Source organism: Balaenoptera ricei, chromosome 5, assembly GCF_028023285.1.
Source record: "Balaenoptera ricei isolate mBalRic1 chromosome 5, mBalRic1.hap2, whole genome shotgun sequence".
Taxonomy (NCBI): domain Eukaryota; kingdom Metazoa; phylum Chordata; class Mammalia; order Artiodactyla; family Balaenopteridae; genus Balaenoptera; species Balaenoptera ricei.
This window is the reverse complement of record NC_082643.1, coordinates 116,508,966-116,530,503: the sequence shown is the minus strand read 5'-3', so window position 1 is coordinate 116,530,503 and position 21,538 is coordinate 116,508,966. Positions and strand designations below refer to the sequence as shown.

General features: G+C 37.6%; 1 protein-coding gene across 18 annotated transcripts in view; it reads left to right on the top strand.

Moving 5' to 3' along the window:
* The window catches only part of CAMK2D (calcium/calmodulin dependent protein kinase II delta), a 284,880-nt gene that overhangs the window by 68,594 nt on the left and 194,748 nt on the right, over positions 1–21,538 (top strand). For all 18 annotated transcript variants that reach the window (XM_059923487.1, XM_059923503.1, XM_059923490.1 and 15 more), the window contains exon 3: positions 21,379–21,438. In XM_059923487.1, coding sequence (XP_059779470.1) covers positions 21,379–21,438 — 60 coding nt within the window. The remainder of the gene's footprint in view (positions 1–21,378; positions 21,439–21,538) is intronic.

Genomic DNA, 21,538 nt, shown 5'->3' with positions numbered 1-21,538 from the left:
CTATAATTTTAGTCAGTGTTGGACTAGAAGTTAAGTCTGAATGGCACTGAAATAAATTAGGGATTTGAATTTTAAAGACATAAATTTTGAAAATGAGTCTAAATGATAGTACTCTGCAATTTAGAAAAATTAAGGGACCTACTATTTTTAATTCAATTTATAAAAATCTGAGTGTATACTTTTCTCATATACCTTATTCTCTTTTCAAAGCAGTTCATATTTAGAAATTATTAAAAGAAAACCTAATACAAAAACAATATATGCTTCTTCCTATATCAAAACAGCTCAAACATTGAGCTCATGTTCTGTGATGGAAGTTTCCATGTGTGTGACCTAATTTAAATCCTGCAGTAACCCTGTAATGCATTTTCATCTTCCATCACGTAAGCACAGAAAAGGGAGCTCAGCAGTTGCCCCAGAAAGTAAGGGCAGGATTCAGACGCGGGTCTACTGCTCCTGCATCCCATGCTTTTTTCCACTGGATAGAGAATTTCAGTTTTGACCAGAAATGTTCCTTGAGCTAGGGAAACAAACATACTGTACTGGAATTACAAACCTAATCAAATAAATTGTAAGTGGAAAAGGCCGTTTTTTGATATGGGGGCATGTGATCTGATATATTTTAAACAGAAGTCATCTGTCTAAATAAAAGAAAGATTCGTATTTCAGTTGTCATTTAAATCTCAATAGAGGAGTTGATTAAATGGTGGACTAACCAGGTATTAATCTATGATTTTTACCCCTCAGTATGATCACTTGTATCTGTAGCTTGGGATGAACTCAGGATAAAATCTGAGGTCAAATTTTGTTTCTCAGAACAGCCTTAGAGGCTCCTGTGGCTAGTAAATGATCTGTTGGGATTGGCCGTGTCACTCACTGTCTTTGCACTGAAAATAGAGTGTATAGTTTATCTCATTTTTCATTTTTAATATAGAAGTATCATTTAGATAGATGGGAGGAAGGAAAAGAAAAGAAGTATAGCTTAAGCTTAAATACAGCTAGCAATAAAGCTATTTGCCTCAGTAAATACAGTCAACAGGGAGCTGATACCTGGTCTTCTACTGATGCTTCCTTTAATTTACTGAATAATTACAGAAAAATTATAGGAATTCCTTTTGTGTTTCATTCTCTCTGACTCTTAATTTAGGGTAATGCTCTTTGTGACCTACCTGTCTCATAGGGAGATGGTGAAGATTAATTATACCATGCCGGCCAGTTGCCCAGCACTGCCCCAGAGAAAGGTGTTCCATAAATCAGACCTATCATTAGGAGGCCTTTCTTTGTCTCAAGTCCCTGTGTAGTATAGTGCCATCTCTCTGTATCCTAATGGGAGGTCACCTACATTCAGGCCAAGGACAGGCTTTCCCATGACACAGAGAACATTTTTTTCTTCTAGTTCTGTGTGACTGGGCAGATTTCCGCCTCTGCACACCTCCGTGTCCTCATTTGTGAAAACAGCAGTCCACAGTCCCATAATTCCTAAAGGGAACTTACCCTGGAGTAGCTCTGATTTTGTTCTTTTGTTTCTCTTGTCTCACCCAGCTTCTTGAACCTATTAAACTATTTTTTTTTTTAAGCTCATGTGCTATTAAAGAGCTGTGGCAGACACTAGGATAGGCCATCAGATTCCCCTCGGAGGAAGGCCTTGCTGGGCGGAGGTGGGGCAGGCATCAGCAGAGCCTCCAGTGGCCAGGGTCAGCCTCAGCTGCAGAGCTGGTCTCCCAGGTCCAGCGGGTCGAGGCCTTGTTGGACTTGCATAACAGTTCAGTGTCTCACTCTGCCTGATCTTCCCCTTGCTTTTATAAGTATTGATCTCTATAAATCTTCTGCTTCCATTTCCACAGAACCTGGTCAGTGAGAAGAACTTAAACATTATCTGAAAACAGGACTAGTAGAAGGGAATTCCTCAAGTTGCAAATGAATGGACTTCTTAATAATGAGCTTGTGTCATATTCTGTAATTTATTAATTTGGAAATAATATTTTCAGATTAAAACGAAGCATACCCAAGAAGGAAAAGTTCAGTCACTATTAGGTTTGTGATAGAGTTTTCATATAGGTTAATTGTTAGGATTTTTTCATTGGGCATGAATGAAGCCTTTGACAGGTAAGGTTCTTAGTTCTATTAGTGGCATTGGTAGTAAGTTGTTTTTAAATCACCATTCTTTATCCCTAAATACATCTTCCTTAACCTTTTTGTGTAATTAACTTTTATCAGTCTTTGCAAAGAAACACACACCAAACATTGTATCTTTTTCCAGTAAGCATTAGAGATATATAAAGTGTTCTTTAGCTTGTCTTCAGATACATCATTTTGAGTGTAACTGAGGCCTTCCTTCCGTTTCCTCCTTTCTTCCTTCTCTCTTCTTTCCTAAGTGGTTTGGATATTATTATCTTTGTCTTAAAGAACCAGTGAGTCAGACAGCTACTATGAAGTTGATCTCATTATAAAGAATGTATGCTGGGGCGTTTCTAAGAAATTCAATTTTACATTGCAATGGGGAGTTGATATTTCCTTGCTTGTGCTTTAGTTTCAAATTTGTATTGAGAGATTTGCCTTAAATTTTTTTTTTTTTTTATGCTTTGAAATGAGAGTTGTTAAAACTCAATGTAACTTTTAAAAAACTTGATTTCTCCCTAGCTGTGGTTAAGGGATATGACTTAGTATTTCTGTTTTCTTTCATGTGTTATTGTTGATTTTTTAACTTAGAGCAGAAAAGCAGAGACTGAGGAATATATCACTAGTCTGTATGGCAGACATGTAGAGAAGAGTTAAAAGAAGAGGGGCTTGGGAGAAGCAAGCATTTAAAAGACAATGGCATAGCACAGGGAGATCAGCTCGGTGCTTTGTGACCACCTAGATGGGTGGGATGGGGGGGGTGGGATAGGGAGGGTGGGAGGGAGGGAGACGCAAGAGGGAGGCTTTCTTATTCAGATGGTTTTGTCTTGTCTGACTCTTAAGCAGCCTCTGGATTGATTGACCAGGTTATCCTCATATCTCTGTGGCCACCTGGAGAAAGAAATAAGCCAAGTTCTATCAGAAGCAGTCGCCATTCTTTTTTTACTCCTACTTTCATGTTTTTTCTATATGTTTTTTCCCTGTTTACTCACGAATTCATTTAGTAAATTTTTATTACTTACTTGCTATGTGCCAGGCACTCTCTTAGGTGTAGGGTATAAAATGGTGAACAAAAATCAGGAAATCCGCTGTACTGGACCTTACAGTTTATTGCAGAGATAGATCATTAAAAAAAAAAAAAACTCTTACAACTAAATGAAAAAATCGCAAGTGTGGCAGGTAACTATGAAGTGGAATCTTTGCTATGTGTGAGCAAGAATAGGGGGTTTCAGCATGTTAGAAATGGCTTCCTTGAAGAGAAGAATACTTGTTTTAGAATGTGGAGAATAAGTAGATTTAAATTAAAGAGAGGTGGAATGAGTATTCCAGCAGAGGGGACACATGCACAAAGATTCTGAGGCAGGAGAATTCATGGCGTATTTGAGGAACAGAGAAGTCCAGCCAGTGTGGCTGGAGCAGTGTGCATAGGGACATGGAGGAAAGTAAGTAATGGAGGGAAAAGGGGAGGAGTTGGTGAGCTGGTGGTCCTGATGGTTGGAAAAGGTTACCTGGGAAGTGTTGAGTGAACAGTTTGGAAAGTGAGCAGTTTGGTGGTTGGAGATCAGGATTTTTACCTTCCTGCTTCTGGGGGAGGATGACCAAGTATCAGGGAATGACTGCTCGATGGGTGACTGAACTGGAATGGAGGTGAAGATCACTGGGGACGAAGAGGTCAAGGAACTGGGAGGCTGTGACCAGTTATCCTTGTGTGTGTGGAAGTAGCCCAACGTGTTGTGTTGGCAGGCTTTGGGTGAAGTAGAAGACCGGCTAGATGCCGAGTCTTTAATAAATAAAGTAGACTGAATGGTTGGGGTGGAGGGAACCGCTTAATCCAAATAACCATTTCATAAGATTTGAATGGTTTGTGTGATAGAGATAGCCTGGAGTTTGAGTGATATTTTCCCCACATTTTCATTATATTTTGGCCAATATATAGATATATCAAAATCACAGCTAAAGGAGTCTCCCCATTTGGGTTGTAAATTCCAAGATGACGGGAATTGTGTCTGTATAGATCTGTATAGATCTTCTTGTATTACCAAAAGGCAAATGGTAGACATCAATGAATAAAGCATGGTGATAAATTATGAATGAAGTAAATATAACACAGCTGTTTTGGATAGAAGATTTCATTGTTTTTCTTTTCACAAAAGCCTGCACATTTTATGAACTTTCACATGGCTACCTGTGGGACTCTGTGACTACAGTTACCTTTGCGTGTACATTTACAGAGCAGGCTCATGTTTTTTTCTTTCAGAAGTGAACTTTTTAATCAGAATAATTAATTTTCCTCTGATTCTATGAGAACTTTACCATTGATGCAGATATTCTGAGGAGCCAATTAGTCACATCATTTTAAAAGAGATTGCACAGAGTATACTTTGGTATGACTGGGATATATTTTGTCTGGAAGGGATATTCCCTCTCCCCAAATTCAAGTTTGTCAGCTTTTATCATTCATCTAGCCAGCCAGTCGGCCACCTCTCTGTACCAAGCAGTTGCTTGAGGGACTCAATTGCTTGAGTCTACAGAAGTCTATAAACTATGATTTTAAAGTCAAAAGGAGTATGTTATGTATATGCAAAGGAAAAGACTAGCAAGACCTGCATCAAAATGTAAATAATGGTATATCTGGGTAGTGGAGTTTTTGTTTGTTTGTTTTTTATTTTGGCCACGCTGCACGGCCTGTGGGATCTCAGTTCCCACACCAGGGATTGAACCCAGGCCACGGCAGTGCAAGCACTGAATCCTCACCACTAGACCACCAGGGAGCTCCCTGGGTAGTGGAGTTTTAAATGATATTTATTTCTTTTAGCTGAAATGTGGTATGTGTGTATATATAAAACATGTGTGTGTATGTGTGTGTATGTGTGTGTATATATATATATATATATATATATATATATATATATATACATATATTTTTTTCTAGTTAGAATCTATCATTTTTATAAGATTTTCTAGAAAAATAATATTGGAGTAAAAGGAACAAGGATGGAGACAAACAAGGCAGGAATAATTAGGCTATGTGAAAAGGAGAAAAGGTTTATTGTGTAGGAGATAGGTGAGTTGTCAAGGGTGGAATATGCAGGGTGTACTATCACCACGTACTCGATTCTACTGCAAGCAGCGGATTCAGGATGCTCTCTTCAGTGGCCTCCGGTCACAGTCCCACACTTCCAGGTCACTTGGCAGAATTCCTAGAGTCTCAAGTTTTAAAGGAGCAAATAGTATGGGTTTCTCCCTAGTGCCTCTGGCGTTTTATTCCCTGGGGAAGAGGTAGCCGTTGATTTCTTTTAACTGTGATGCAGAAAACCCCAATAAGCTCCTAGGGCTTCCCCTACTCCCTTTACAGCTGTTAAGGAGCCATGTTTTGATTCTGATAATACCTGTGGATTAACACAAGTCAGAAATTGTTTTCAGTGTCACTCTATCTACAGCAGCTGGGCAGTGGGTCTGTTCATTTCACGAGGGAGTGGATGTTAACTTCACATGTCAGTCCAGGACAGGTTTTTGCCTGACAGCTTTAAAGTTTACCACATAGAGGCAAACGTTTTCCTCTTTCAGAGTTTAGAAGGCACCAGAGTCAATTTAGGTGGCATTTAATATGCCTCCTTGTAAACTGTGGGCCTTGGGCCAGGCAGGGTTGCAAAGAGCTCTTGCTTTAGAGCTGGCCCAGTTTGTAATGCCATGCCAATGCCAAACACATGTTCTAAATGATGCAGCACTTACCTGAGACAGAGCATTCTAGGTAAAAGATAAATATTCATTCTCAATGAATGACGAAGGATGACATCTAGAATGACGATAAATTAAGAATACCACTCTCTTAAATCCAAGGAATTCTGTCCTGCATTTCATATGCATTATACTTTCAGGATCAGAAAGAATAAGATGACATACTTTTAAAGTGTAAGTTATTTAGAAAAATTTTAGGTGATTGGAAAGGACACATGAAATGCTCTCATGTAATGAGAACCTAGACTGTTCTTCATAGCTCTGCTTTCAAAGGAAATTAAACATGGAACTCTGAAAGCAGAGGAATGGGATGTGAAAGAAATAATATTCAGTAAATCCAAGTTCTAGGTGGTTACAGATTTGTTAAAGAAAATATATCTAATCTATGACTATTATATTAAAATATAGTAATTAGATCATTTGCACCCCACTGACACTACCCTTCTCAGCTCCCTCAAACCCACTGTACCTATTCACCTCTGCCCTAGATGAAGTCTTGGTCAGATTTCAGAGCTTTGCAGTTCCTTTTAGTCACAAGAACAGTCTCGTTTCTCAGAAATGTAAAAGTCCTGATCAGTGTAATATTATTTAAAACTTCTCCCCTCTCCCAAGTCAAGCTTGTTTCAGGTTCGAGAGCTTCCATGGCGCATGGAAGGGGTGTGATACCCAACGCTTTCACCCCACTTCCTCTCCCACTCACTGGCCCTCCAGGACAGAGCTGTAAGGATCTGTGCAAGTCTGATTCCAATGGTACCGTTGTAATCTGCACTGCTGCCATCTGATGGATGCATGATTGCTGACTCTCCCTCAAGGGGCATCTTTGTGGGTTTTTGGACAGTTCCTCCTAGGGACCTCTGGCGGTAGTTATGCTGTTGATGACCATGCTTCCCCTGGCCGGATGTTTTTCACTGCCTTTCCTGCTCCTGGGCTTCTGGCATTCCACCCGTGTTGGGATCACATTGCCTCCCCAGGTGGGCCTCTTGGGGATTGCCTCTTGTAAGACAGTCAGTCCCTCCTGTGGTCCCGCAATCAGTTTTCAGAGAAACATGCATCTTTGTCTGCCGTAGGTGGAAGTATAGCCTGATCACAAAGCACTCCTTTAGCCAGCCACAGTTTTATGCCTTGAGAGTTAGGTTTAACATAAGTAGCTGTTCTTATATTTCTCAAAATCTAAGGGATGCACCTCTTCTAGTATTTCTCTGAGTCACCCTGAATTTGGTACCCTTGGGTAAGCTCCATTCCAGCGTTGGGTAGGAGGGGATGCAGGGTGTTCTGACGATTCTTTCCAGAGCAGTTCTCCCTGGTGGTCTCATTACCTGCTCCGATACAGCTGGAAATGAGCAATGGGTTCATGACAGAGATTGGCTTCAACTGAGGTTGAAGTTGGGAAGTACTGAATATATGGTTTTAGCACCCTGTACCTGACAATTGTTTTGTTTTTAGCTTTCAGGATTTCAGCTAAAACTGAGACAATTTCATTTTAATATCTTGTTTCAGTAGTGGTTTTTCTGTCTGTCTCATTTAGGTGGCTACATTAAACCCCATAGTTATGCAGGTAGGAAATAAAAGCATCCATAAAATTTGGTAAACTAGGAATATATGATTAAAATATGTAGAGACAAGAATTTTAGGTGTCTTGAATTTTTTAACTTGGGGAGTACACTTTAATAAATGATAGTTTCACTTTCCTTCTCCAATTCAAAGGCTATTGTTATTACTAAAACCAATAACTTCTAGTTTAATTACTGTTGACAGTTCATGAGTAGCTAGACTATAAGCTACTTTGCCTTAAAAACATCATTCAGTGTCCTGTCTCTGCTTAATAGAAATGCTTAATAATATGTTAATAAAATATGTTGATAAAATGCTTAATAATATGTTAATAATAAATATGTCTGACATAGGAGTTTTTTCCCCTTAACTATAAAAATAAGTTATCTCAGATCTGTAGTATTCTCATAGGATAGAAAGGAATGAGTATAGTTTTTCACATATATAAGTTTGCTGTTTTTTGCCCGTATTCCTGGCAGAGCCTCTACTGAAAGCCATTTTTTCCCCCTGATTTTCAACTTGGTGACCTTTTTTTCTGTGGTTTGTCATGCACAACCGATGTAATATAAGATGTGTATGGCTATTTAATGACTAGTTTTAATAATATAAATGAGCTTCTATTTAATTGAAGAGGAAAGTTAATACACATTTTGTGTGGTTTTTTAAGTTTAGAATTTAAGCAGTAATTTATCTTTCCCTTTTTTTCGTAAGAATAATAGAGTATGGAACCAGGTTTAATAGGGCCTGAAGCTTATGCAATTTGGGACATTCTCTAAGGAAAAGAAAACAAAATTATAAATACAGAATTAAACTCAAAATATATATTTAGAATGAAAATAGTCACAAGAAATTGTTTTTTAGCTGACAGATAATGCAAAGCACAACAAAGTCCAGAAAAATAGCAAAAATAAACCTTGCTCTTTCTTCTCTGTGCACATCCTTGCAGGGTGAACTGTAGTACAAGTTTATATCATGATGCAGCTCTGGGGTGTCCCGTCATCCCATGGCAGGCTGGGACGCGGACATATTCCTGGAAGCGTCCCTACATTGGGATGACTAACAATAACATAATTATACCCAGAAGTGACTGCAAACCAGGTAAATGTATCATTAAATCCAAACTAAATTGTATCTTCAGCTCAACTTCCCCTTAGCTAGATCTCAAAAATGTTCATGCCCACTTCAGTATCACTCAACACAAGGGGAAGTGTGATGGAGGGAATGGAAAGAAATAATGGTTGTAACTGATGGTGTTAAAATATCTTGTTCTGCAAGTTTTATGAAAACACATGATCATGTAGCTAAGATCCTTTCAGTGGCCTGTGCCTCTGAAAGGCCCTGAGGTTTAAGCTTTGTTAGCTTTGCAGTTATCTCTGGGGGAAACTCATTCACAGAAAAATGGATAACTGAATGTTCCAGATGCTTAAAGGAACCATAAAAATCCATGTTTCTTACATTTCTTTCCTACAGTCTTCTAAATTATTATCCAAAGTTATTTTTTTATTTCTATTTTTAATGTTAATATTAAACTACATAAGGAAGAAGTCCTCTGGAAAACTGTATAAATATTTTATACTTTTCATGTTTTGAATAAATTGTGTTCTTAACTATTAGTAGAACATGTTTAAGAATAGCAAAATATGTTTACCACAATAAGAAAAGCTAAAAAGAATAGCAAATCCCTGAAGTAAATGCTCTCTTGTGTTACTGTGCATCTGCCTGTAAACCATCTAGGCCACTGGAAAAAAATGGTAAAGTGTGGATTGTATATGCTTTGTTTCTCTTCTGGGTCCTTTTAGTCTCTAGGTAGTAAGTTTGAAAGATTTAATGCAACATGTCTCAAGTGATTTAGCTCTATTATGCCTAAACAGGAAATTGGAACTGTGCAGCAAATCCTTCCAAAACAAGTAAAATTACACCTGGGGAGAGTGCTATGGTATAGACCAAATTGTGGAGACTGAGGGCAGAATAACATATTATACAAAATTTATCTCATTGCCTCTTTACAGGAGTATAATTAGAATATTTTAAAAAAATGTGTATGGATTAAATTATTATTATTATTATTTTAAGATTTTTAAAAATTTATTTATGGCTGCATTGGGTCTTCATTGCTGCGCACGGGCTTTCTCTAGTTGCAACGAGCCGGGGCTATTCTTCGTTGCGGTGCACGGGCTTCTCATTGCTGTGGCTTCTCTTGCTGCGGAGCACAGGCTCAAGGCACACGGGCTTCAGTAGTTGTGGTACGTGGGCTCAGTAGTTGTGGCTCACAGGCTCTAGAGCGCAGGCTCAGTAGTTGTGGCACACGGACTTAGTTGCTCTGCGGCATGTGGGATCTTCCCGGACCAGGGATCGAACCCGTGTCCTCTGCTTTGGCAGGCGGATTCTTAACCACTGCGCCACCAGGGAAGTCCTGAATTAAATTATTGATGTACAATTAAAATTATGCTCTTTACAGGAGTGTACTTAGAATATTTTTTTAAAATTTGTATGGATTAAATTATTGATGTACAATTAAATTATTGATGTATAGATACATGGAAATATCTTTAATTCTTAATATGCATCGACTAATACCCTCATAACTTGTTTCTGTAGGGATTTGTTTTTTATTGATATATTAACAATCACTTAAGACATAGTAGTTTAAAATGGTGCTATTGACAGACAGTCACCTGTTGTGTGTGAACTCTGTCTGACACCTTGTATCCTAAATGTCATCTTGGCAAGTTTTGCTCTCCTCCAGTGGACCAGTCTTGACTGTGGCCTGCTGTGGGGACTTTTCCTGGCTGTCTGCCTGTTCTAGATACCACCCTTTTGTTCCTAGACTTCTGGTTTGCTTCTCCTGGTGGGGTCCTCTGGTGACCCTCGCAATACTAGTTCCATGCCCTAGAACGTGCAGTGTGTGATATCTCCACGTCAGCAGAGTGGTAGATACACAGGCAGGCAGAGGTACCCCTCGAGAGGGAGACAGCAATGCCATCAGAGGCTGCGAACCTAGGGGGAGATCTGGCTAAGGTCATCGAGTGCTACAAGGGGTGTCAGCAGGGCTTCCTGCCCACTCCCCTTTATCATCCAGAGGAAATGTACACTCCAGCAACAGTCTCATTTTCAGTGCTTTGCGCCCTGTGTCTGTTCTACACAATTAAGTTCCTGCTTCCCCTCCCAAAGGATAACAGATCAGTTCAAATTCCTCAGCCCATCACCTAGAATTAGTGAGAGGCTTACTAAGAGACTGTCCTAAGACTTCTGTTAGGTCTGAATGGAGTGTTCCCATCTCCTCACTACATTTTTGGTAGCTGTGTAGATATTCTATATAATCAGATATTAAACAAACTTTTATATGAAAGTATTTTGTATAAACTACTGTTTACTATTTGCAATTTTATTTTATTTATTTTTTTAAAAAAATACATTTATTTTTAAATCTTAATATCTTATAGTTGCTATTTTTAAATTTAAGTTATTTCATTTTCTTTTTTTTTTTTTTAAAGACAGTGAAATAGAGAGAAAGTCTTTTTATTTATTTATTTATTTACTTATGGCTGTGTTGGGTCTTCGTTTCTGTGCGAGGGCTTTCTCTAGTTGTGGCAAGTGGGGGCCACTCTTCATCGCGGTGCGCGGGCCTCTCACTATCGCGACCTCTCTTGTTGCGGAGCACAGGCTCCAGACGCGCAGGCTCAGTAATTGTGGCTCACGGGCCTAGTTGCTCCGCAGCATGTGGGATCTTCCCAGACCAGGGCTCGAACCTGTGTCCCCTGCATTGGCAGGCAGATTCTCAACCACTGTGCCACCAGGGAAGTCCCTGCAATTTTAAAAGATCTATAACATATTGTATTCTTGTTTAAATTGCTGCTGAACAGAAGCCTTATAAGATAGGGATTTTGTCTTACATTTGAATAATTTTGTTTAAAGCATTATTTTCATAGATACAATGTCATGTCTTTGAACGAATACCATTATTGTGGTGGAAGAGGGAAAATATTTCTCCTGTAGGACAATGTAAGAATGGTGCTATCAGATTTCACTATTCCTTTACAGATCTAGGAAAATAGTCTAAATATATTATCTACCAGCTCCCTCTGAAACAATATAATGTGATATATTATTTATCAGAACAGTATTTATTTTGGTTGTGTGAAATGGATTAATGAAAGAATATCGTTAGTTTGTGTGTAACTGGTTAATTTAATTTGTTTAAAAGTTTTACACTTAGGCAAATAAAAAATGTTTCCTGTATTCTTATTTAGTTTTGAGCTATTTAGAGTATACCATAAAATTGAATAACTATGAGTTTTTGTCCATATTTTACTGTATTGATTTTATCTCTTTCTGACCACTGATATCAGTGGTTCTCCCACTATTTCAGTTGGCCTGAATAGCATAATCAAATGATTTTATGGAAAATCTATTTTCATAGTATATGAGTTCATGTAAAAAGAATAATATTTGATGGAATTAATATACTTTTGAATGTATCTTTTAGGAATCTAGTTCTTTTAAAGTTGGACAGATTTTTAGTAATAATAATGATGATACTCTGATTTATTGATTTCCTACTTTGTTCCAAATACAGTGCTTGATGTTAGATATTTTATGCCCATTTGACAGAAGAATCTTTTGAGAGGTCAGGGAACTTTGGCAACCAGATAGCAACTCTTGTCTGCTCTGCTCTGAAACCTGAGATCTTCCTCTCCCTCCAGGATATTAGTGGGCAGCAGAAGTGATGGGAAGTGACCAATACCTGATGTCAGAAAGAATCTAGGTCAAATACATAGTTTAAAAAATCAATTTTATGGTATGGATTAAACGTAGTTCAAAATAAACGGGTAACGTGAAAGTATAATATTTAATTATGAATTTTAAAAACATTTTGTTAAATGAATATGACAGCTTTAAATCCGTATACATCATGCTCAGGTTTTATAATGAAGTGAGCCTTTAAATAGTTCCTTTTAACTTACAATGTGGTTTTAAATATGACCTACTTAAGTGGACAGAATTTATATTCCTACCAGAGGAAGGCCTCATTTAGCTAGAAGTAATTTCTCTAACAAGAAAAATGTATTCAGAATGTAATCCCAAGACCTCCAGGAATATGACTTCTATCTAAATATCCATATTATTTTAGGGCTCCAGAATCCATATACTAAAGATTGTACCTTTTATTCAGAGAAGATCTCTTCAGGTACTCACTGCCAGGTTATTTGTGGTGGTTTTATATTTTTATATCCCTGTTGGAGAAACTCAAAGCAATAAGAGATGGCAGCAAAAAAGTGTGAAGAAATAGAAAAGGTATAATAAACAGATGCAGCAATACAAAACGTGCAGTGGTTTATATCCATGTTGTTGAATCTTCCCTCTTCTGAGAATGGTTAACCAGCCAGGTTTGGTTTTAGAGGGGGAACAGGAGAGTCTCTTACTTGAGACTCTTGTTGCTTAGAAACCGAACAAATGTGAAAAAAGGTTGAGAATCAAGTTGGGCTGGTTGTAGTGCAGAAGAGAGAGAAGCAGGATTCACATAGGTAGATCTGAGGCATTGACCTCAAACTGGAGCATTGGGCCAGGGAAGAACCAAGGAGATGGGAGCAGGGAAGGCAGCAGCTTAAGCTGGGAAGCCCAAAGGCCAGCAGAACAAAAAGTAATGATGGAATTGGATTTTAAACTTTCCATTTTTATGGGCCTCAGAGGTGACTCCTCCATAATTTCTGTATAAGATGATTTTAGGGGTGGAGATGTTTGTAGGAAGGGGGAGCTAGAAGAGTTAAACCCTCTTGGGTGTAGCAAACCCATGTCTTCCCTAGGCTGTATGTTTACACGTTTGTGTGAATGTGCGTGTGCCTGTGTGTGTGTGTGTGTGTTGTTGTGGAGGGAGAGGTGATAAGTGACCAATTATGACGGAAGGCCAAACTCCTCCCCTGCCCAAACCATCCGTCGGCATTGCCTGGGCTGGCAAGGTCATTCCACATGCAGGGACGGGGGCAGATTGGGACACAGGGCAGCGACCTGTGGGCTTTCACAGCTCAGCAGCCTCTGAGGGCTTCACTGAAATACTGCAGAGTAATAATGAAAGCGAATAATGATGACCCTATGATGTCAAAAACATTAAATTATATGTCATCTATGTAAGAAAGCAATGACTATTAGATCACGCCCCCTAACACACACACACTCAAGAGGTTAATATTTTAAAGCTTTATCATTTGCGGGGGGTAGTTACTTTTAAAATTTACTTACTGATAAAAACTCATTCCCTGAGGCTGCCAGATAAATAAGTTGTTGCTTTACGTAGCTTTAATGATACTCTTATTTCTTTTCGAAGGTGATTCAAGGCTAGCACTTTAATTTCACTTGTGATCAGAGTTATTTTGCATAAAGATTAAAATTTGACTTGGAACAGGAGTGAAGGATTTGTTTTATTAGGTCCAAATTCACATTTTTTACCTCACTTGAAATAAAATATCTTATTAAGTATCGAAAAGTACCTTAAAGCTGGAAAGAAATAACATTTTCTCAAAATTCTCAGAAACTTTTTTAAAATCCGGAGTTCTCTGTACTGGGTAATACTATTCCCCACTGATTCTTTGTCAAAACTGAACAATAATATATTTTCCTTAAGGCATTTTTATACGGTAAGTCTTCAACCATATATTGCTAACAGCATGTACCTTATCAGGCCTGATAAGATGGCAGCTTGACGGGTTATACTTTTATTCATATAACATTGTGGACTTGAGCTTCAGAGGAAGAATAAAGTGAAACTATTATAGGTTGAGTACTTTAATAAATATTAAATGATAAATGAAGCTGGTTCTACACTAACTGTAGGGTGTGTGGATAATAAAAGAAAATCTTCAAATGGTGATACACAGTATTATGGATGTCTTTCTTGCCTTTTGTAATCTGTCTTTGCCTCTTACCATTGTAGTTGTAAGTGCTGGGAATGATGAGGTAGGGTGTATGATTTTTTTTTGCCCACTGAATTAAAAGTAGAGGAAATTTTAAATGTAAAACTAATTTTTCTCTGTAGCAGGATAAATACAGAAGTGCGCTTTGGTAATAATAGGCACTTCATCACTCCTCCTCACCTACCTACTCCCTCCAAAGTCGTGAACTTAATTGAAGCGTGAAGCACGCCAGGCAATATGCATTTCCATTTAATGAAAACTTTAGTTCTGTCATCATGTTTGAGATGTCACAACATGCCCTGATGGAAGAGTGCAGAATGCCTTATGTTTCATAGGAGATCACTAAGTGATGCGATTGTATGGAAGAAAAAGTAAGTGAAGCTGGTTATCAGAGAGAAGCTCTTGAAAACCCCAGTCCTCGTAGTCAGATGCGGTACACACCCTCTAAGATGGCCCCGACGGTCCTCGCTTCCTGCTATTCCTGCCCTTCTATAATTACTTCCCCTTAAAAGTGGGCCAGCTTAGTGACTTGCTTCTAACCAAGCACATATGGCAAGTGTGATATCCATCACTTCCTGGGGTTAGTCTAGATGAGATAGGGCCTTCCCTTTTGCGAGCAGACTCTTTCCCTTGTTGGCTTTGATGAAGCAAGTTCCCGTGTTGGCATGTGGCAAGGAAGTGAGGGCAGCCAGCGGCCAGCCAGGAACTAAGACTCTCAGCTCAACAACTCTTGAGGAACTAAATACTGCCTCCAACTATGTGGGCTCAGAAGCAGATCCTTCCCAGTTAAGACTTTCGATGAGACCCCAGCCCTGGCTGACACCTTCACTGCAGCCTTGTGAGAGACCCTAAAGCAAAGGGCTCAGGTAAAATATGCCCAGGTTCCTGACACACAGAAAACGCAAGATTAAAAATATGTATTGTTTTAAGCTTCTAAGTTTGTAGTAATTTTTAATATAGCGATAGAAAACTAATACTTAGGTCTATTAGTTAGCTAGAGGCTGTCATAACAAAGTACCACAGATGAGGTGGCTTGAATGACAGGAATTTATTTTCTCATATTATGGAGGCTAGAAATCCAAGATCAGGTGTTGGCAGGGTTGGTTTCTTCTGAGGCCTCTCTGTTTGGCTTGTAGATGGCCGTCTTCTCCCTGTGTCTTCACATGGTCTTCCCACTTGGCATGTCAGTGTCCTAAACTCTTTAACTCTGTTTCTTTTAAGGACACCAGTCGTATGGCATCGGGGCCTACCTTAATGACCTCATTTAACTTAATTACCCCCTTTAAAGACCCTATCTCCAAATACAGTCTCATTCTGGGGTACTGGGGGTTACTTCAGCATATGAGTTTTACAGGGACACAGTCAGTCCATAAGAATAGGCTATATACAATTCTATAATTATGTTTATCTCTTTAGCTAAGACACTATACCACTCACTTATTGTCCAAAGGTCTTTTGCTACCTTGTTTTTCTTTATTTTCACATGATTATATATGTATTAGATGATGTATAGCTCACATGGTTTAGCATATATATTTGCATTTTGCTGTCTCCATAACAAAATTATAATTCCTATAAGCATGTATTTTTTCATATGCTTTACATAGGCTACTTTACAGTATTTAAGATGGCGTTAGATACATTTTCAAAATCTGGTTTAACATTTTGTGTCTATTTGTATATTTCTAAATAACAGTATTCTAGAAGTAGCTTGTCTTAAGAATGAAGACTGTTGGCAGGGCAGGAATAAAGACGTAGACATAGAGAATGGACTGGAGGACAGGGAGAGGAAACTGGAAGCTGGGGCGAAGTGAGAGTAGCATCGACATGTATACACTACCGAATGTAAAATAGCTAGCTAGTGGGAAGCAGCCGCATAGCACAGGGAGATCAGCTAGGGGGTTTGCGATGACCTAGAGAGGTGGGATAGGGAGGGTGGGAGGGAGGGTCAAGAGGGAGGGGATATATGTATGCATATGGCTGATTCACTTTGTTGTACAACAGAAACTGACACAGTATTGTGAAGCAATTATACTCCAATAAAGATCTATTTAAAAAAATAAAAATAAAAAAGATTTTAAAAAAAAAGAATAAGCTTTGGGGATCCCAGAGGGAGTAAGACACAGGACCCACCCTTAAAGAATTTACGCCCTCATGAGGAAGCTATAAGGGCTTTCCTTCCATGAAATTTGAGGTCATTCCAAAATATTTTGCAGACTGTGGAAGGAAAGGGTCTGACTCTCAATGATTTAACAAACATGGATACCATTAAAATATTTGACTTCTTAAAAAAAAAAAAAAAGAATGAAGACTGTTAAAAAGATAGGGGGTTTGAAGAATTTATATTTATTTGAAGTGCTTGTAGTTCTAGATGGTAAGGCCAGAGAATATCTGTCTTTATATTTGGTAATCCAGGTATAATGGATATACTGTTAGATCCTATCCAATGCTATGCTGATTCTTTAAAACACTATTTCTTTTTGAGCTATCTGTAACACTATATATGTTTAAAATATTTTCCTAAATTGTCAAAAAAATAAGTATTATTATGAAATAGTTCTTTATAATGTATACCAGTGGTTCTCAAAGTGTGGCCCATAGACCCAGGAGTCCCCAAAACCCTCTTAGGGGATCTACAAGGTCAAAACTATTTTCATAATAAAACTAAGACATTATCTGCCCTTTTTTTGGTATGCGTTGACATTTATACATATTACGCAAAAGAAATAGTTCATAAAATTGCCGAGGCCTTTGCATGAATCAAGGCAGTGACATCAGACTATACTATTGGACTCTATTTTTCAACAACATGCACTCATAGACCAAAAAAAAAAAACTCATTTCACTTAAAATTGTACTTGATGAACCAATTAAAATTATTACTGTTATTAAATCTTGACCTTCCATCACACATCTCTGGAACATTCTGCATGACTCAGTGGGAAGAATGCATAAAGCACCTCTATTCCATATTAAAGTACAATGATTATCTCAAGGAAAAACACCTGCACAATTGTTTGAGTTGGGAGCTGAATTAGCTGTTTTTTCATGGAACACCATTTTTATTTGAAATAACAACTGAACAGCTAGCTATGATTATTGAGATTTAGGTTTTCGACAGACATTTTCTCAAAAATGAAGAAAGTGAGCCTATCGCTTCAAGGAAAACAACGGATAGCATTTATTGCCAATAACACAGTTCAAGCTTTCAAACAAAAATTAGAATTTTGGAAAACTTGTATCTGCCCGTGAGAACTACACTCATTCCCAAATTTAAAGAATTTTCTGACGAGATTCATGGTGATATTAACAGTTGTTACTTTTCTGATAGTGTGTAATGAAATGTGTCAGCAAAAACTATATAACATACTGAACCAATATTTTCCAGATGACCACTGCATCATATTTTAAAATTATGCCTGAGTAAAAGACTCAAAGTGCAAGAAAGAACAATGGATTTTAATGTAGCAGGGTAAAATTTTATTACACTGGACAATATACAGTGTTGAAAATAAATTTGACTTAAAGTTTATAACTTCATTGTTATGATTCATAAAGTTTATTGATAAGGTTTCAGGTTTCACATTGCAACTAACCTTTAAGAAACTACGATTCATGGAGTTTTGGTATAATATTAAAGAATAACATCCACAATTATCTGAAAAAGCTATTACGACACTTCTTCTTTGTCCAACTATGTAACCTTGTGAGTCAGATTCTCTTCATATACACAACATATTGCAGCATATTGAATATAGAAGCAAACACGAGAATACAGCTGTTGGCCATTAAGCCAGACATCAAAGAGATTGGAAAAATTTAACAGTCCCACTCTTCTCACTTTTTTTGGAGGGGAGAGGGGAATATAGTATTTTTCATGAAAAATACGTTACTGTGCTGGAGTTGGAAAACCAGCATTTTGCTACCATCATAGTAAAGACTGGTTCAGGCAAGAATCATCACTGATGCTAAATCTAGGGGGAAATTTTTATGAAGAGCAAGATGTTTTCATGGTCTTAAAATGTCTTCCCACATACTTGTTAGTTATAAAGGAAAATTAAAAAGATAATTATTTAGCAAAGAAATTCAACAGCACCTTGACCTGTGATCCAAGTTATCATCGCTTTTGAGGAGCAGTTGGACAATGTGTATCTCCAGATGTGATAGCCTGAGAAGGATAATGTTCTAGCTGAGAACACATGTTGTAGCTGCAAACACATAGCCTCAATCAAATCATGAGTAAGCATTTGACAAAACCAAAATGAGAAATAGTCTCTTTAAAAAATAGACATGATGGTATTCTTCAAAAATGTCAGGTCATTAAAAGACAAAGGGAAACTGTGGAAATATTCCAGATTAAAGGAGCTAAAGAGAAATGACAACTAAATGCTGTATCTGACCCTAGACTGGATCCTGCATTAAAAGGAGAAAAATGCTGTAAAGGACATCATTGGGTTAAATTGAGAAAATTGGAGTGTGGATGGTAAATTATTGTCTTAATGTTAAATTTGCTGAAGTTGATAACTGTACTATGATTGTAAGAGAATATCACAATTCTTAGTAATACACACTGAAATTTTAGGGGTAAAGGACCTTGATGTTTATAACTTACCTTCAACTGGTTCATTAAAAATTATTTTGAGGGCTTCCCTGGTGGCGCAGTGGTTAAGAATCTGCCTGCCAATGCAGAGGACACGGGTTCGAGCCCTGGTCTGGGAAGACCAATGCAGAGGACACGGGTTCGAGCCCTGGTCTGGGAAGATCCCACATGCCGCGGAGCAACTAAGCCCGTGAGCCACAACTACTGAGCTTGCGCATCTGGAGCTTGTGCTCCGCAACGGGAGAGGCCACGACAGTGAGAGGCCCGCGCACCGCGATGAAGAGAGGCCCCCGCTAGCCGCAACTGGAGAAAGCCCTCGCACAGAAACGAAGACCCAACACAGCCATAAATAAATAAATAAATTAATTAATTAATTTAAAAAAATTATTTTGGGTATAAATATAAACATTTATATTTATATATACATGTGTGTCAATTAGATAAATATATGTATACATATACACGAACATATACAGGGAGGGAGAGAGTGTAAATGATGTAAAAAATGGGTAAAATGTTAATAATGTGTCTGAATAAACAGTACACAGGTGTTTTTTGTACTATGCTTTTTTTAAATTAATTTTTATTTGAGTATAGTTGCTTTACAATGTTGTATTAGTTTCTACTGTACAGCAAAATGAATCATATATATATATATATATATATATATCACCTCTTTTATGGATTTCCTTCCCATTTAGGTCACCACAGTGCATTAAGTAGTTCCCTGTGCTATACAGTATGTTCTCATTAGTTACCTATTTTATACATAGTATCAATAATGTATATGTTTCAATCCCAATCTCCCAATTCCTCCCCCCCCCTTGGTATCCATACATTTGTTCTCTACGTCTGTGTCTCTATTTCTGCTTTGCGTATAAGATCATCTATACCATTTTTCTAGGTTCCACATATATGCGTTAATAGATGATACTTGTTTTTCTCTTTCTGACTTAACTTCACTCTGTATATGACACTCTGTACACGCTGTATGACACTCTCTAGGTGCATCCACATCTCTACAAATGACCCAATTTCATTCCTTTTTATGGCTGAGTAATATTCCATTGCATATATGTGCCACATCTTCTTTTATCCATTCCTCTGTTGATGGACATTTAGGTTGCTTCCATGTCCTGGCTATTGTAAATAGTGCTGCAATGAATATTGGGGTGCATGTTGTACTATTCTTATTCTTTAAATTTTCTGTAAGTTTCAGTTTTTTCCAAATAAAAGTTTAAAAGTTAAATGCAGTCACTTATGTTAGTGTAATGGGTTCATTATTGTTTTTAAGTGAATTTATGAATATATGTTTAAAGTTTGCCTCAATTTTATTTCTAATAAAATAAACATTAATCTAATCCACATAAACAAAGGCTTTGGGGGGGGGGTCCTTGATAATTTTTAAGAGTGTTAAGGGGTTCTGAGACCACAGAGTTTGAGGACCATTGGCATAAACTGTGTGGGTGGTTAGGTAGGTGCCCCCCTCATTCTCTTAAGGCTGTTTTATGACACTAGTTAATGAGAGCAGATTTGGTAGATGCCACTTATGAATATTATAATCTTAACCTCTCTCTGCCTTAGTTTTTGTACTTGTAAAGTAGGGATAATAATATTGCCTATCTTAGAGGGCTATTGTAAGGTTTAAATCATTTCCTCTATGTGAAGGTTTTCAATAAGGACCACACTCTACAGTACTGTTCTTTTATTGGCAACATGTATTTCTGCGGTGTTCTTGCCTCTCTCTGCCATTTATTTTGTGTTTTGGCTAGTGATTTTGGTTATAATTATGTGCATATGAACTACTACAAAGAAACCAAGAAGAGTATCAGATGATTTTTTAAATGCAAGTTTACCGTAGTCTGTGCCCCTTCAAGGAAATGGTTAGGGAAACAGAGCAGGGTGGAGATGAGCAAGCAGTTTGGTGTTTGGAGAGTTCTTGATATATGGAAAAGCATCATATGTCTAGAAAGTTGGACCAAAAATTGTGGGAAGAGTATTTGATAGAAAATATGACGGGACAGGGAACACTTTGTTGTTAGGGATAAACTGGGATTAACCTTATTTAGCAGTGGTTCCATTGGCATTCCATTTGCCAGATAGGTATCCTTTGCTTAAATGTGTATGTCTATATTGGCGTATTTAAGTTGTTGTAACAGCATATACCTAGGGTAAGGATAAGAAAGAATACTATTGTGCCATTTTTACTGTTTTCTCCAGCAAAAGTCTGAATTCAGCTCTGTTTTATGCCTCATTCTATCAAGCTTCAAGCAAATAAAAACAGATTGTTGAACTATTGTGTTCACCTAATTCCAAATTCAAATGATGACTTTTTTTAAAAAAAAAAAGAAACCAAAGGATAAGTAAATATGAAGGCTTTATGTCATTTTGATATGCTGTTTATTGTCATTTAATCTCTTTTGCTAAATGCTGTGATTTATTTTTCTATTTTTTTTTTAATAGATCATCAGAAACTGGAAAGGGAAGCTAGAATCTGCCGTCTTTTGAAGCACCCCAATATTGGTAAGGACATGTTTTCAGTATATTTTAAATATTAACTAAAATTTTACATTATGTAATTTTACCACAATTTTAAAAATATTAATTTAATAAACTAGAATAT